The sequence below is a fragment of the Carcharhinus amblyrhynchos genome, chromosome 3, assembly GCF_965287045.1.
Source record: "Carcharhinus amblyrhynchos chromosome 3, sCarAmb.v2.hapA, whole genome shotgun sequence".
NCBI lineage: Eukaryota > Metazoa > Chordata > Chondrichthyes > Carcharhiniformes > Carcharhinidae > Carcharhinus > Carcharhinus amblyrhynchos.
The window spans coordinates 123,290,434-123,309,021 of record NC_137326.1 but is presented as its reverse complement, the minus strand read 5'-3'; the positions used below and the strand labels follow the sequence as shown (position 1 = coordinate 123,309,021).

Below are 18,588 nucleotides of genomic sequence, written 5' to 3'. Positions count from 1 at the left end.
CATTAATAGCTTAAACTTGAATGCAAAATTGGTTTGGTAGAAATGTTAATTTGCATTGAAACTAGAATTTGAGAACAAATGTTTGCGTTCTCTAAACTTTTTAAGAATCATGTAAAAATTGAATTCTAAACTAAAATGCTAATACCTGTTCAACCACATGATGTTGGGATTAAAATTTTGATAGCCTTTGAAAATGGGCATGGTGATCACAATGTGCTAGTACAAAGCAATGCAGGCAGCATACAAACTTCATAGCTCATTTAAAATGATAGTCACACACAGATCAGTAGCACACTGGCAAGTAGCAAATAAAAACAAGGCAAATGGCTGCGCAGCTCAGCAGCGGGCCCAAGCTGATGCGAGGTCCGGGCCACTTAAAATTAGTCTGCAGCTGTTAAAGGTGAAGTGTATTCTGGCTGCAGCAGGCTCTGGACTTCACTGGAGAGGAGTGTCTGACCAACAAAGCGTAAAGATGGCATAGCATGGCAGATTGTGGGCTCCCCGATATTCTGATGCATCAACAAAGACCCTGGTTCAGGAGGTGGACAGAACAGATGCTGTATAAACACCAAGTTCTTTCTTTCCAATTACAAGAAAGTTAATTGGCCAGTAATCTAGCATCTTATGTAAGGTAGCCTGTCAATATTCATTGCCTGTGCTGATTCCAAGAATAACCATTCAGGAAAACATGAGAGCAGCAGTAATCCATTCAAGCCTGATCACCTTCACGACACACGACAGCGCAGAGTCGCTGAGCAGAGACTGATAGCCAAGTTCCACACACATGAGGACGGTCTCAACAGGGATCTTGGGTTCATGTTGCACTGTAACCCCCGCGACTTGCCTGGGTTTGCAAAACCTCACTCACTGTGCTGTCTGGAGACAATACACATCTCTTTAACCTGTGATCAGTGCTCCTTCCACACACATTGTCAGCCACTTTAGGACTTGAACAGCAGGTTAGGTGTAAAGATTCGCATTCTAATCAGTATTCTGTAAACTGTCTGTGCTTTATATATGCTCTTTCCGAGGCCAGAACTCTCCATTCACCTGACGAAGAGGGAATCCCCTCGAAAGCTTGTGAGTTTACTATCAAATAAATCGGTTGGACTAAAACCTGGTGTTGTCAGACTTTTTACTGTGTTTACCCCAGTCCAATGCCAGCACATCCACATCACACCTTCATGACAACATGGTGAGGAGGAATAAATAGGAGAACTTTTTTTCTATTTGTCAAAAGAGTCACAAGTCTTTAGAATTCTCTTCTCCAAAGAGCAGCGAAGGCAGAGTGATTGAAAAGTTTTCAGGCAGAGGTGGATTGATTCCTTTGTTAACAAAGAATCTAAAATAATCAGGGGTAGGTGGGAATGTCACGCTGAGGCCAGTCAGGTCAGCCACGAGCTTATTGAGTGGTGGAACAGACTCAAGGGACCAAATAGCCTACTTGTGCTCTTAATTCACATGTATGTAAAAATAAACACCATGGCCAGAATTTTATCGGCACGCCAGCCCCAATTCTGGAGGCATATGAAAAAAAGAAATCAGGCAGGCGTGCCAGTAAAATTTCGCCCTATGATATTTAAGAGGGCTCCGGTCAGCTGCAGGAGCTATTAGAACCAAAGGAAGTGTTCCTCCAGCACTGCAATGGGTTAGGAGGAGGAGTGCTTCCTTTTGGACCCTCAAACAAATGTACTGCAGCAATATCTCCCTCAACTCCCACCCTGCAATCTTTCTCCTTTCCTGACTGCTGTGCTCCAAAGTCCCTGGCCCTGACCTTCCCTGTTCGCTAGGGGCTCTCCCTGCCTGCCAGCCAGAACTTTAATCTCCCCACTTGTTGAGTGAAAACAGAGTAAAAAGAAATCCAAAAGGTTCCTGCCGTTAAAATTGGTAATTCACCAATTTCCAAAATCATTGACTTTTTTTTGCTGTCACTATCTTGCAAGATAAAGCCTGCTCACATTAGCCTTCAAGTTGCCATAATACGTACCTCATTTGGAGAGTTCAACTCAATTATACCCAAATGCATCAAATTATCTTTTTCTCTTACATTATTTAAGTGGAGATCTTAATGATCTCTACCTCCACTTAGCTTCGGTGGTAATGTTTTTGCCCGTTTGTTAGCCTGCTAACAATATATTTCAAAAACTATTGAGAAGGATTGCAACGAAAGCTGGTTTACAGTTAAGGTGTAGCTTTTACTTTTTGGTGATCCAGCTCCTGGGTGTTTTTTTTTAAAAAAAGGATCCATTAATGTTGGGTGATAGAACAAATTGACTTTTTAATCAAATGTTGTGGTTGTTTGATTTAGAATGTTGTGGAATGTTTTAGAATCACAGTTGCCATGGTGGAATTTGGGGTACAACTGACGAAACGTGAGCAGAGTTTTCTGCGCAGTTTATTGGATGTGGGTTGGCCTGATGCCTCTTCAGTGAAATGGAAGCTTGAAATAGAACTTTTTTTTTTAAACAGATTTGTAGTTGGAGAGCATTAACCAGGCAGGGAAAAGTCCCCAGGAAGAGCTACATGATTGTAATAGCAGAGTTAACGCAGCAAGGTGAAGGTACGCACTCTTCATTTGTTCAATTAGGAGGCTTTTTTTTGGTTATTATTCTACCCTGCAACAGAAACTTTTACCAGAAGTGCCAAATCAATCCACATACCAAGAATTATGGACCAAAGATGCAATCAATAATCTGTTCACGAGCAAAGCCTGTTAATGTATCACTCATGTAAATAATAACTGCAAAGTAGTTTAAAAAAAAACACAAAAACAAAACAGGAACCAGAGCAGTAACAGGCAAGAATGAAAACAATAATAAAAAAAGAGCAGCTTCCTCTTGGTAAAGGGTTTAGTTCCCTTTGACTTTGATTTTCACTCTGAATTCAGCTATGTACTTCTCGATGTACAACTTACCTTCCAACAAAGAGAGGTCGTAATCCCTGTTTGGCTTGTGCAGTGCTGGATATTTATTGAACAGGTTGGCTACAAAGGCCAGGTTGAGTTTGGGATTACCATTGACAACATCAACTGGAGTAACAAACTGTCTGCAGCCTAGTTTATCAGCTTGCTGCAGCATGCACTCTGCCCGTTTAAGATCGCTCTTTTCCTGCAAGAAAATGAAAATAGCAATCAGACACCAAAATAGTTCCTTAAAAAAAGGGACAAATTCTAACGAAAAGCATCAAAGCTGACTTACGTGAAAACCAGCCATTTGAATTTGAATCATCGCTTCGTCACTTTCTCCATTGGGTGCAATCTGGTTGAGTAGATGGAAATAAGCCTTGGAATCCTAGAAGTGGAATATTAAAAGTTAGATGACAGAGGTAAACCAGTCTCTTAACTGTTAACAGTTTATTATACTAGAAGAAAACAATAGAAATTCCATTCATAATACACAGGTTTCAGCCCAGTATTGCTTTTGAATATTTGTGTATCTTTGTATTGATGAAGCATTCTACACTGTTGACAAGCCAACTGAAAGCAGCCATCAATATGGAATACCACGCAATCTAAAATCAAAATATTTCAGATCCCCAGGATTTGCAGTAAAAACAGAAAATGCTGGAAATACCCAGGTCTGGCAGCATCTTTGGAGAGGCAAACAAAGTTGATTTTAAATGTCAGTCATCTTTGGACACGGTGGCAGAGTGGTTAGCACTACTGTCTCAGTGCCAGGGACCTGGGTTCAATTTCCGGCTTGGGTCACTGTCTGTATGGAGTTTGCACATTCTCCCCATGTCTGCATGGGTTTCCTCCCACAGTCCGAAAGATGGGCTACTTAGGTGCATTGGTCATGCTAAATTCTCCATCTGTGTATTCAAACAAGCACTGGAGTGTAGTGACTAGGGGATTTTCACAATAACTTCATTGCAATGTTAATGCAAGATTACTTGTAACGCTAGTAAATAAACTTAACTTAGAACTGTAACAGGTTTTAAGCAAGTACAGAAGCAGGGAAAGAAGGGGATGGGGAAAGAGTACAAAATGATAAAGAAGAAAGGCAGGAGGGATTCAATGACAAAAGGGATAATAATGCAAATTAAAAGGAGATGGTAATGGGGCCAGTACAGAAACAAAAGTTGGGTCCAGAGTAGATGTAAAATGGGAATGGCATTCACCATCAACAGCTGCTGGCTGAATAATAGAGGACGGAGATTATAACCTAAAATTAATGAACCCATATGAGACCATTAGACACTGGAGCAGTATTAGGCCACTCAGCCCATCAAGTCTGCTCTGCTATTCAATCATGGCTGATATTTTTCTTATCCCCATTCTCCTACCTTTTCCCCATAACCCCTGATCCCCTTGTCTAGCTTGTCAATCAAGAACCTATCTCTATCCTAAAGACACTCAATGACCTGGCCTCCACAGCCTTTTGTGGCAAAGAAATCCTGGGGATCTATAATGAAAGCAGAAAATGCTGGAAATACCAAGATCTGGCATCATCTTTGGAAGTCAAACAAAGTTAAACTTAAATGTCAATCACCTTTGGACAAGGTGTTGAATTCAGGAGGTTGTAAAATTCCTCAAGCATATGCTGAGCTTCACTGGAAGAGTGCAGGATGAGTGGGGCAAAGAGTTAAAATCACAAAATGACTGAAGGCTTGGAGTCATGCTTGTGGAATGAAAGGAAATCTTTTACGAAGTACTCACTCAATCCACATTTAAAGTCCCCAATGCATTGGAAATGACCTGGTGAGGAGTGAATACAACATGCTCAATTTAAAGTAGACACATTAGATGTCCTGGACAATGTGAAGGACAGAACTGAAAAGACAGGTGTTTTATCTCCTGCAGTTGCATGAAAAAGGTATTGTGTGAAAGAGGAATGGTTTGGGGATTGAGTGAAGAGTGGATCAGAATATTGCAAATTTGAATGGTCCTTTCACAAAGGAACTGCAGTATCATGCTGGAGATGGCTGAGGGAGATCCACTGAATATATAGGCTGGCGGGATGGATGTTGAGGACAAGGGGAACCTTACTGAGGAGGAAGGAAAAGGAGCGAGAGCAGAAGAGCAGGAAACAGAGCGGAGAAGATGAAGAGCCCTGTCAATCACAATAATGGGGAATCTCAAATAAGGAAAAGGAAAACATATTGCCAGCACTGGAATGGAACACTGGACATTGGAACAAATGCAATAGAGACAAAGAAAATAGGAGAAAGAAATAGATTTCTTATGTGAAACGAGGTGTCAGGAAGTAAAGTTAAAGGTAGCTGCGACCCACCATAATTCCCAATGGTGGCCGCTCAACACTTTCCTGCTTTGTGATCAAGCCATGAATCCTCTTCTGTTTTCGATTCTGGAATCTGTGGATGAAATTCTGTCATGACCCCACCCGCAGGTTCAATGGCAGGAGGTTGGGGAAATTTGGCAGGAGTGCAAAAACACTGGATTTCACACTGGTGTGAATTTCCTGTGGTATCTTCTGCTGATGCCCACCATGGCAGGATGGAAATCCCACTGCAGGCTGGCTGGAAACAGATGAAAGCCCAACTGGAATCTTCAACCCAGAAGTCAGGACTCAGCTGAACAATACCTAGGATGGCCTGCGGAGTTCAGAATGCAGGCTACCAGCAACCTTGGACCCCAGAACATCACAGAAGTGGGTGGGTCTGTATCCAGGAGGCAGATCTTCCAGATGCATTGTTATTGAGGATGTCCATCCTCCAGCCTCAGGTGTTCTCAGGAGATCCATTTTTTTTTCCGGAGGTCCATCTTCTTCCTTCAACAGTGGGTCAGTGATGTTGGGCACCTTTTCAATATGGCACCCAGATATAACGGCACACTATGTGCCATCAGGCCTATCCTGCCGTGGAATATAGCACAAAACTCCCAGTTGCATAACTAATGAAGTCGGGGCCAGAAGTTCACGCTGGCCTCCACAGCGGGAAATACCCTACTTCCCCACCACAGCCACGGGACTTAATCCCCAGATGGGAGAATTCCACCCTGTGTGTTTTATTATTCCTTTTGTCCCAAGTAGTTTGGAATTGTGCGCGCAAATTTTTAGTACAAAATATTTGTGCTGGCTCCAAATCTTCCTATCTGAAATTAGCTTTCTGTCTCTATAAAACATGTCCAACAATTCTATCAAGCTTTTCTGGAAGAACAGGGATTAAAAATAGCCACAGATATCTCACAGATCAAGGAAGAAATTTACATCACTCTTCATAGTGAAAGTGTTCAGTAAAAATGCTAGTACCTTAATGTCGTGACTGAAGTTGCTTATTTTTTTATACTCTGCCCTTTCCAGATGGTAATTGACCCAACGGAGAAGTAGCTCTTCGGGTGAAAGTTTCAAGAGCTCCTCTAACTCTTCACCTTCCCTCAGCAGGGCTATGAGTGCTGAATCAAAGAAACAAAAGCATCAGCATCTTACAATTTCTCAGAATGTCAAGCATTATATTCGTGTAGAAAGCTACAAAAACCAGATGGATGAAACTTTAGCCATACTCAAGAATAGTATTACTTTAAAAACTAAGGACAACTTATGCTACATTTGTCACTAAGCAGATTACAAAATTACAAACGTCATTGCCACTTCAAGGTGAGCATGATCACTGCACTCATTGAACCCTGCAGTGCAGAAGAAGACCATTCAGCCCATTGAGTCTGCACCAACCACAATCCCACCCAACCCTATCCCCAGAATCACCCTAGCTAGTTCTCCTGACACTAAGGGGCAATTTTGCACGGCCAATCAACCTAAGCGGCACATTTTTGGATTGTGGGAGGAAACCAGAGGAAACCCACACAGACATGGGGAGAACGTGCAAACTCCACACAGACAGTGACCCAACCCGGGTCCCTGGCACTGAGGCAGCAGTGATAACCACCGTGCCACCCTGTTATTAAACATTGCTAAGTTCCTTGGAAGAAATTACCAGAGAGACAGGCCTCGCAAAGCAGCATCATCACACCTGAACGGTTGAAAGTATTTACAATAGTAATTTGCACGCATATTAATAATTCTGTCATGATGACATTACCCAATCCTTTGCATGCAGGAATAAGGTGATGAGAATGAGCACTGCACTGTTGCACTCCTTCCCTGCTCAAAACACTAATTATTAGCCCTTTAAAATGCTGTATATTCTCCTTTAAGTGGGGCGGCAGATGCCATCCATGTTTCTTGTTTACCTTCATTCCGGGTAATCTCAATGTCAGCAAAGAGACCAATCTTTATGATCTGCCATAAAAGGCCTAGTACCAGATGGTGTCTCCCTTCCTTAAGGTCTTGTGCACCAATGTTCACCACTGTACAGCCAATGGCAGAGGCAGAATTCAAAGCAAGGTTCAGGTTTTCCTGTGAGAGAAGTAATTAGTGCTGTGATATCCTCAATCAACCATATTGTTTCCAAAACATGAACTATGCAAGCATAAAACACTCCATTACAATCTATGAATTTTAAAAACATTTCCAAGAACAGAGCTAGCTCTCGGATTTTGTTTCTTGGAATGATACGGTCACAATAACAAGAATTCAACAGTCAGCTAAATATAAAAGGATATCCCTCTCATGATCCCAGCTGAAGTTACTACTGGACAAGTCAGATCCCAACTTTTATGTTTTGTTTAAATATGTGAATGAACCGAATCACAGAATTGCCTATGGACTTTTAGCAAAAGAACAAAACATTTATTGAACAAGATTAAATTATAATATGCTATATATATTAAGACAATACAAGTTACAAAATATCTGTTTTCAATAAGTAGACAGTTCCACAGTCCATGTGGAACAAGAGACAAAATGTGGTCAGACTTTGTCAGGTTCCTGCAGCTGTCTCTAAATCCAAGCCCTTTCTGTTCTTCACTTTAATTTCCCTGAACAGGACCGTGTGCAGATTCCTGTTTTTTATTTCTTTGACTTAACTATGTTTGAGACATTCATTTGTGCCCACTCCAATTTTTGGGACTTTATTTTGTTCTTTTGGGAAATCTGCTCTCTACAGTTCCCTGTCCTGTGTCCAGCCGTTCCTGGCACTAGATTACAACTAACTCAGAAGCTCTTGCTGTCTCCATGTTGCCCCTGGTCGCTAAGCAACAGCCTCATTAAAAAGAAATCCTGTATTTGCTTTAGCATCATAAAATCCTCATTACTATGCAGGTACCTAAACAAACCTACAAGCCTGCAAGGGCTTTAAAAAAGATGAAACTAAAAACACAAGTTTTAACCCTTTCTTATCTCACAAATAACAAACACAAAATTAAGCTTGAATTTAAACCTTATTCCTAATGCTCATAAAAATATAAATTGCTTTAAACTCTATTTCCTAACATTCTGCATTTATTATCCAGCAATCATTGCCAAAAAAACTTCTGCACCATGCAGAGGCATAGAATTTCAAAAATGCACATTAGTTTGCATATGGTGGATGTGAATAAAATGGCAATGTATCACATATCTTACGTTAGTTGAAATTTTGCTGGTAAGGTGGTACTTACAGAAATTGTGAATGGAGTTAGCTTCTTTTTATTGATCACGCGGTCATCAATTGTATCTGGCTGGGATAAGTTTATCATTTTGCTGAACAGAAAAAGAGAAAGATCTTTTGGCGAACAGATGAAACTATAACCCAACACAAATTCTCATTGAAGCTACCCGCACCACCGGGACATGTGCTGTCAGCAGGATCAGAGAAATCTGCCGGCATGAACAGCCAGAGATTTCCAACCATTATACTCATCAGATTTTAGGTTAAATTACAGTGTTTCCATACTAGTTATCCACATGGCCTCGAAGGATCTCAGGACGCAAAACCAATCGAGCCAGGAGAGTCAATGACAGGAACAGGTAGCATGGGTGGCAAAGCAGGAAGGAAGACTGGATTGTAGAATCCCTACAGTACAAAAGGGAACCATTCAGCCCATCAAGTCTGTACCAGCCACAAATCTCACCCAGGCTCACCTGTTAGGCTGCATGAAGATCTAGGTTTCTGGTGGCTCATACATTTCCCATGAGACACCAGAACTGTGTCAGGGCAAATCAAGCTTGCAATGGAAGACTTACATATTTAAAAGGGTTACATGAATGCTTTAGGAACTGATCACATGATTTGATAGTGATATTATCATGGTGTTTGCACAGTCTTAGTTTCAGTTTGTGCTCTGTATGGGCAAGATAAGACCTCAGAAAAAAAAATCTGTTATTAGTTTGAATCACTGTGTGCAATCCATAGTTTTTTCTTTTTTGTTAAAACTCAACCCTTAACATAATTAGGATACAAGGAATCAGAGATATTAGACCCTTTATTCGCAAGTGCTGAGGTCATAATGCTGTTATTGGCTTTTTCACTTTAATGACTTTTGTCCTTCAGCAATATGGTGGGCAGCACAATCCTGGCTCAAAGAATACGACCAGCCTGTCTGATCTGGGGAGACTTAAGAAATTGAATTTCTAGCTCTATGTATCCAACAATTTGGGATCAAGGAAGCATTTCCTTACAAGGGAAGTACCAACAGATAAAAATTGACCAAAGGCCAATCTTGCACACTTAGTCAGTTACAGAGCAGTGCTGGCAGAGGGCTAGGACCATTACACCTGCTTGATCTTATTGGCCAAAAACTATCAAAATTAGGAAAAAAGTATCAAAGTTGCCAGCATCTCAAGCTTCAATATGTGGTTTCATTACTTCATCGTCGCAATAAAACAAAGGAGGAGGAGGAAAAACGAGTTACCAGAGAAGAATTCCATCACCAACTGCACTAAACAGACGGTCACTGTTGGCATCCATAGGAATCAGATGTTTACAGTCAGGATCCGCTTCTAATGCTTTGTTAATCCAATTAACAAAAGCAACCTTCTCTTCCTCTAAAAGAGAAAAGAACAGTTTTCAGTCAATTCTCATCATAATTAAGATAACTTGAAAAAGATTAGTGAGTTGTAGGATAGAGGAAAATGTGTTCAAGTTCCATAGGATAGAATCCCTGCAGTACAGGAGGCAGCCATTTGGCCCATCAAGTCTGCACTGACCATAATCCCACTCAGGCCCTATCCCTGCAATCCCATACATTTACTTGCTAATCCCCTTGACACTAAGGTCAATTGAGCATGGCCAATCAAGCTAACCCGCACATCTTCGGACTGTGGGAGGAAACCTGAACACCCGGAGGAAGCCCACGCAGAGACAGCGAGAATGTGTAAATATTACACCAACGGTGACCCGAGGCAGGAATTGAACTAGGTCCCTAGTGCTAATCACTGTGCCACAGTTCAAGTTGGCTAATAACGATTCATTAACACTCTCTTTACTTGCCCTAGGGATTGATTAATTTTCATCTGTCAGGTATGCCATGTGTTGAAGTTGGACTTGAATCCACTGTCTTCTAGACACAAAAGGCAAGAGTACTTCTGGGCAGCACGGTAGCACAGTGGTTAGCACTGCTGCTTCACAGCTTCAGGGTCCTGGGTTTGATTCCCGGCTCGGGTCACTGTTTGTGTGGAGTTTGCATGTTCTCCTTGTGTCTGCGTGGGTTTCCTCCCACAGTCCAAAGATGTGCGGTTAGGTTGATTGGCCATGCTAAGAAATTGCCCCTTAGTGTCCAGGGGCGTGTAGGTTAGAGGGATTAGTGGGTATAATATGTAGGAATATGGGGGTAGGGCCTGGGTGGGATTGTGTTCCATGAAGACTTGATGGGCCAAAGGGCCTCTTTCTGCACTGTAGGGTTCTATGTAGCCAAATGACCACTGGTTATACTAAAATAAAATTGTTACAAATTATTAACACTACTGCAAATAAAAGAAACAATCAATAAAAGGAGCTGCATTGCTCCGAAGATGAAAAAGCCTGGATTACTGTGATTAAAATTGGATTGTAAATCCGAGACAATGGTTTCATTTTTTTCAACACATTAATAATTAACCAGAATCATTTTCTCACCGGTAAGCGTGCTGTGTACAAATGATTTAAGCAGGCTCAACTCAACAGTAATACCACTGCTGAGTCCCCCACTATGAACGTGGTGGGGTTACCATTAACCAGAAACTGATTTAGAGTAGCTACAGTATTTATGTGACTACAAGTGCTATTCGGAGATTGGGGTTCAATGGTGAGCAAACCTGTCTCCACAAAGCCTGTCCAGTAAGCACAAACGATTGTTATTCCCTGCTTGTCTGGATGGTGCAGCACTAACAACACTCAAGAAGCTTGACACTAGGACAAAGCAGTCAGTTTGATCGGCGCCTATCCAGCACCTTCAATACTCAAGCCCTCCCTGAGACACAGTGCCAGCCGTGTGTAACATCTACAAAATGCACTGCAGCAACTCACCAAGTTCCTTCAACAGCACCCTCCAAACCCATGAACTCTACCACCTGGGAGGGCAAGGGCTGCAAGTGCATTGGAACACAATCACCTGTACATCCCCCTCCCAGTCACTCACCATCCTGAACTAAATTGCTGATCCTTCATTGCCACTGGGTCAAAATTCTGAAGCACACCACCTAACAGCACTGTGGGCACACCTGCGCCACATGGGTTGCAGCGGTTCAAGAAGGCTGCTACCCAACAACCACCTTCTCAAGAATGATGAGGAGTGGGTAACAAAAGCTAGCCTCGCCAGTGCTGCTCACACCCCATGAGCAAATAACAGAAAATTCCTTTAAATCTCCGACATCTTCCTTCCTAAATATTTTTATTTCAATTCAGAATGTCATACCAAAAAAAAGAGGACTACAACAGCAATATGGATGAAATTTTCCAAAATTCACTCGAAGTACTGGCTTTGGTGGGAAAACCGGCTATTCTCATTGACTGTTTCATGTTTCCAAACACCTATCTTAAACCTCACTGACATGAAGTCACATCAGTGAAGGAAGGGGATTCTAAATGGAGGTGGAGAGAGAGAGAGAGAGAGAGAGAGAGAGAGTGAACATACATGAGGGAAGCCTTCTAATAATATTAAAATTTATTAAAATGTATGGGAACCTCATTCTGTCATCAGCCAGGGGGTAGAAAAGAAAAAGAAAATGCAATCTCCCTGGCAAGAATCTTGTTTTCTGACTCCTGCAATTTTGGGCCCAAAATTGTTTGCGCTCAAGGCAATATATAACTTTTCAGTCTAATGTTGTCATTTAAAATCCAGTCTGAAGAGGCAGCTTGAATATTTTAATAGCTGCATTTAGCAAAAGGAATGGAAATCAAACATCTCTTCCGCTTAGGGCACATTAAGACATGCCAAGGTACTCCTACTGCCACAGAGCAAGATCAAATCTTGGGCTTTTAGCTCTCATGAACCACAACTCTCAAGGATGCAGCAGATCAATTAGTTACCCAATTTACATTTCCTGTTGATACATTAAAAAAAACTTCTAGATGTGGATTATGTAGCACCCTAAAACTTCTCCAACCGTGAGCTATGAGTATGAGCTCCTGTTTTGAATGACTTATCTAAATCCAACTATTGTGCCAAATTTTTAAAACAGTGCCATTTAAGGGAAAAGACATCTCTCTCTTCAAACTTAGAAACCAAAACAAAAGCCCAAGGCTCACTGTGCACATCCAAGGCTAAGGAGAGAATAAACAAGACACAATAAATCAAGATGGAGTGCTTCAGAGATGCCAAGTTTATATTTTAAAATCCATCAGTCTATTTGAAGAATAAAAGTTTGAGGGTGGTCAGCTGTTCCAGTTTTGAGGGATCCAAGAACCTTTAGAAAGTGGTGTATTGAGTTCTGACTTTAACACTAATATTAAGCTTTGTGGCCATACTGTGCCTTTAAGAAATGTATTTCAATCATTCCTTTGCAGGATTTTGTTGGTACCGTGTTGTCTATGACCGGTGTACTTTATTGCTACTGAGGCACTATAATTGACATGATGTTGATTTTAATCTGGACTAATGCTGTACTCCAGGGTTTCTAATGTTACTTTGGGGATTTCTGAGTGGAGCTTGATTTGGGGAGAGAGTGATAGGAGTGAGATAGATTTTTTCCCATAGTAAGTCCAATTTTTAGTTTTATTTCTCAGTTGCTGCTAGAAACTGGTAGAAGAAAGCAGTGTCTTTCTTTCTCTCTCTTGCCCCAGAGATGTGCTGAAAGTTTCAGGACTAGAAAGCCAAGGAATTGATCCAACATTCACATGACCAATTCACAGTGGGTGTAAAAAAACCTGAAAATCCAGCATCACGTGAGCATACCTGTTTTTGTGCCAAGTCTAGAGAAGGGTGTATATCTGTGGGATGCTGCTTGACTTGGAACAACAGAGGTAGCTAGCTGTTAAGGTTCATACGGTGCCATGTTTAATTCTTGTAATTGGTAAAAGTTACACTAAATCTATTTGTTCTGTGTTAACTATGCTTGATAAAAACTTCCTGGTGGGTCACTTGAATCATCCCTGAAGTGAAACACCTTGTGCTCACCCATGCCAAAATCACACGTAAAACTTAGGATTTAGACTAACTTCACACAACATCTTGGAGTTTCTGGTCTGGGTCTTAACAGCTCACATGTTCAACAAGCAATGTTGCCTGCTCATTATTAGTGTTGAGGCTTCTCAACACTGATAGAAATGAGGTAACTAATAAAACTAATGAGGTTGTATAATCAACTATATTCATTGGTGTATCAATGTTGCTTTTACATTTGATCAGCAGTGAATGTGATCAAACTAGTGTTTCAAGGTGGCTATCAGAGCGAGGGCAGAAAATGGGTACCTCTTAGATGGAATTGGCTGAGTCTAGAGTAAAGGAAAGTAGGGAGAGAAGTAATTATGGGGGTCAAAGGCAGGTGGCGGCTCATTCAGGTCAGTAGCAGGCTTCCTCCTCCTGAACCCAAAAATACCCTGGTCTTGCTTCTGTGGGGTGACAGGGTGGCACACTGGTCAGTACTGTTGCCTCATAGCATCATGGACTCAGATTCGATTCCCTGCTTGGAGCATTGTCCGTGCAGAGTCTAAACGTTCTTCCAGTGTCCGTCTGGGTTTCCTCTGGGTGCTCCAGTTTCCTCCCACGGTCCAAAAAACATGCCAGTTAGGTGCATTGGCCATGCTAAATTCTCCCTCAGTGTACCCAAACAAGCGCTGGAGTGTGGCGACTAGGGGATTGTCACAGTAACTTCATTGTAGTGTTAATGTAAGCCTACTTGAGGCTAATAAATAACAAACTTTTACTTTGGTTCATTTTCTAAACTGTCTTTTAAAAAAAGCATTGACTGCTTAGGGATGCTAAGCACTAAGACAAATTAGGTGAGTGGGAGAATTGTTTGACCAGTTATATTCGTTGCCAAATCAAGCGTTGTACTTTAGGAAAAGTTAATTTATCGGCCCGTCTTATGAGAAAACCCATGTGAAAATAATCCACATTGCGGTAGTTATTGCATCTAATCCAGAGTGGGGGGGAAATGGGGAGAGAAGCAATCTTGTGGGGGGTTGAGGATGTAGAAGGAAGTGGGAAAGTAGCTCATTCAGGTCAACGAGTCACCAGCATGGCAGCTCTGAAGCCAAGGTCTCTCAGCTATGTGTTCCTGGAACAGAGGCAGCTGAAGGCCATGGTAGTTGCTCTCACTGGGAAATGTATATGGGCTAATAGGAATTCTATGCATGTAAAAAATGAATAATTAATGAGAACAAAATGAGTCATGTCTTCATTTTGCTGAGATACTCATGAGAAGATGCAAATTACTTTGCATCTTCTCTCAACTTGGACTTTTGTCCTTTCTTTAATTATCCTTATGACTACACCACACTGTGTGCAGACCTCTTGTTTTCAGGCTGAACAAACTCTGGTTGCATCTGGAAGTGAACCAGCACTGAAGGATTTATTTCCCGTTTCCAACAACATATTTTGAGAATACATCATTATTCTGAGTAACACCACACAACATTCAACATAATTTAGGTGTCAGCCATAGTTCAGTGACAGCGCTCCCATCTCTGACTCAGAAGGTTGCGAGTTCCCCAAATTGGAAAGTGGGGCCAGGAGGGAGACTCCCCTCCTTTCCCACCAGAAAAAGGATAACCTGCTGGGCTTCTCCATGTCCCTAATCTCCTTCTAATGTCTACCTAATGTAGTTTGAGTGTGTCTACTTGGTTTGACCTGAAAGACCCCCCCCCCCCCCCGCTTTTCTAATGTCTAAAAATTAAGGACGAGCAGGAAGCAACGTGTAATTTATGAAACTGAACACTTCAAGATCTCAACTGAGATCTTGAGACAGCTAATAGTCCACCCAGGGCCACACCCACCCTCATGAAATGATTGGGCGTCAGGAAATCCACTGAGAACCCCCCAGGCATGACAACCTACCAGCAGTGACCCATGAAATTCTGCCTACGGTCAGTCTTTCCCTATAGGTTTAAATCTGTTGTGTCCGTTCAGAAACAAAAAAACCCCTTTCTCCATTTCCTTCACTTCTATTGTCCTCTATAACTGACCAGCCATCGGAAACAAGTTCCCATCTGTTGTATAAAATTAGTTTTGTTTTAATGGATCAATTTCAAGAACGATCCTACGGGGGCTGCATTGAAAATAGCACAATTCATTTGGAGGGTATCCGAGGGAAAACCTAGAGCTTCCCTGTTGCCTGATATTTTCTTAGCAGGCGACAGTTAAATTCACACTTCAGCTTGTACACACACAAGAGATTGAGTTTCAGGCAACATTCTGAAGAGTGACTCCTACAATCAAATGGCAGCTTTGTTCTAGTATTCCATGTGGACTGTTTCAATCTATATTAGATGTTGACAGACAGCTGCATAGTTGTTCCTGTAACAGACTAGGAGATCCAACTTAATCACCAATAAGTCTTCCAATGCTTTTCCTGTAATTATCTTTTAGAAGACTGACAGCTCAGTCACGTTTCTGCAGTATTGCGGCAAGAAGGGGGTGCTGTACCACACACTAAGCTAATTCCACCCATTGCTCTTAAATGGATCTGCTTTGTGTGAAATGCAAGAGCAAGAAATAGGCTTGCAGTATTGCAAAAACTGCTCCTTAACAGACTGGACATTTACAGCAATTTCTCTAAAACTGAACAACAGATAGCACAGAAAGCTAGGGCTTTTGATGGATGCAACCTGGCTTTGTACAAGATTCAGTGATAGAGGAGTTACGTGGTCTGCTTTTGGAGTCAGTTCATTATAGGAGTCAGCAGGCAACATATTTGCTGTCTCACCTCACCAAGGTCTTAATAACACTCCAAATCCTACCCAGGTATCCCCATCTATGGGAAAAGAACAGCAAATTGGGAAAGCATTGTTTGCACCATGCTATTATCTGCGAGCACATGGTACTGTAGTGTGGACTAACTGTTATGTATGGAGAACAACAGTAGATTTTTGGAGGAGAGGAAAGGAACAGCAGTGCTACTGTCAGTAGACTACTAATCCAGATACCCAGGGTAATTCTCTGGCGACCTGGGTTTGAATCCCACCACAACAGATGGTGAAATTTGAATTCAATAAAAATCTGGAACTAACAGTCTAGTGGTAACCATGAAACCATTGCTGATTTGTCAAAACCCCCCACTCCAGTTCCTTTAGGGAAGGAAATCGGCCACCCTTACCTGGTCTGGCCTACATGATTCCAGACCACAACAATGCATTTGAATGACCTCTGAAATGGTCCAGTAGCAAGTCTGAAGATTAGGAGTGTTTTAGAAACCAGCTAGGGTCAGCCAAAGAGTTGATAAAATGGAAAAAAAGAAAGAACAAGGATAAATTAGCCAGAAATATAAAAGCTTTTGTAATCTGTTGTTACAAGTCACTATAAAGGAAGGGAATAGCTAAAGTAAATGTTGGTCCTTTAGAAGCAGAGACAAAAAAAATTAAGAATGAATAAATGGTGGAAGCATTGAACAAATATTTTGGGTTCATCTTCACAGTTGAAGATGCAACTTTCATACCAAAACTAAACCGTCCTTAGCTTAAGAGCTAAAAGAATAAGGAAATAAATATCAGTGCAGAAGTAGTATTGGAGAAACCCAAGAAACTAAAATCTGACAAATCCCCAGGGCCTCAATGGCCGACATCCAGGGTTCCAAAAGAGACAGCTGCAACTAATGAAAAGTAGATCCATTAGTTATGATATTCCAAAGTTCCTCAGATTCAGGATAAGTTCCACCTCATTGAAAGTTGGCAAATATACCATTTTTCAAAAAAGGAATGGGAAGAAAACATTGAATTATAGGCCAATTAACCTAACATTGCTTGGAAAATGCTGAAAATCTATTACAAAGGAAGTTTCAACAATGCACTTGGAAAAGTATGAGAACAAATCAACATGATTTTACTAAAGGGAAATTCTATTTGACATTTATTAGAATTACTAACTAGTAGGGTTCAATCTGATCTGGAATTTCAAAAAGACATTCAAAGGTGTCTATGAAAAGGTTAATAGGCAAGATGAGGGCTCAGAGTTGGGGGTAACATTAGCAGAGAGAGGATTACTGAATAGATATCAAGCAGAGGGTAAGCATAAACAGACCTTCAGGTTGACAGGTAGCAAATAATGGATCACTGCTGGTGTCTCAGATATTTACAGTCTATATAATAACTTAGATGAAGAGACATAATGCATCCATGCTGGCTGATGAATACCAAACTGGGTAGAAGCAGAAGCTCTCGGGAGAACAGAGGGGCTGCAGATAGATGTATAAACGTGTTAAGCGAGTGGGCAACAACATGGCAAATGAAGTATAGTGTGGGGAAGTGTGAAGTTATTTGTTTTGGTTGAAATAACAGAAAGCCACAATATTTTTAAAAAGGTGTGAAATTTGTCAAGTGTTGATGTTCAGAGGGACTTGGGTGCGCTCATACAACGAATGCAGGAAGTTAGCATGCAGATGGGGCAAATAATTAAAATGGAAAATGTCATGTTGACCTTTGTTGAAAGGGAATTGGAATGCAAGAATAAAGAAGGTTTGCTAAAATCATAAAGGGTTTTGATTAGACTACATCTGGATTATGGTGTGCAGTTTTGGGTCTCAATTTTTAAGAAAGGATATTTCTGTATTGGAGGCAGCACAGCTAAGGTTCATCAAATTGGTCCCTGGGATGAAGAGGTTGTTCTATGATGAGAGGCTGAGTAAAGAGAGAGTCGAATTTCTCTGGAGGTTATAAGAATGAAAGGCAATCTCATTGAAATCTACAAAATTCTGAAGGGGCTTGTTAGATTAGACACTGAGGCATAGATTCTCCGGTCAGTGGAAACAAAAACATGGTGGCCTAATCTTGGGATAAAGGGCCAATCACATAGGATTAAAATGAGGAGAAATGTCTTTACTCAGTGTTATGAATCTCTGGACCTCTTCACCCCAGAAAGTTGGGGGCTCTTCAATATGAAATACATTCACAGCTGGGATAGGCAGATTTTTGGTCTCGGGAGTAAGCAAGAAAATGACATTGAAGCCCAAGGTCAGCCTTGATCATACTGAATGGCACAGCAGGCTTGATGGACCATATTGTCTACTCCTTCTCCTTTCACTATCTAACATCTTTACCATCAAAAAACATCCCAAGGCACAGCATAGGGGGTATTATTAAACAAAATTTAACACCAAGGGTATCAGAAAACTAAAAGTTTGGTCCAGAAGGTTGGTTTTAAGGAGCGTCTTAGAGGAAAGAGAGTTTGATCAGCCAAGGAGC

General features: G+C 41.3%; 1 protein-coding gene across 5 annotated transcripts in view; it reads right to left on the bottom strand.

Annotated features, from left to right (window-relative positions):
* Positions 1–18,588, bottom strand: part of LOC145341098 (plastin-1-like) — a 123,972-nt gene that overhangs the window by 27,496 nt on the left and 77,888 nt on the right. For all 5 annotated transcript variants that reach the window (XM_080185945.1, XM_080185946.1, XM_080185948.1 and 2 more), the window contains exons 5-10: positions 9,689–9,821; positions 8,456–8,537; positions 7,148–7,313; positions 6,210–6,352; positions 3,198–3,290; positions 2,915–3,107 (exon numbers count right to left, since the gene is read on the bottom strand). In XM_080185945.1, coding sequence (XP_080042071.1) covers positions 2,915–3,107; positions 3,198–3,290; positions 6,210–6,352; positions 7,148–7,313; positions 8,456–8,537; positions 9,689–9,821 — 810 coding nt within the window. The remainder of the gene's footprint in view (positions 1–2,914; positions 3,108–3,197; positions 3,291–6,209; positions 6,353–7,147; positions 7,314–8,455; positions 8,538–9,688; positions 9,822–18,588) is intronic.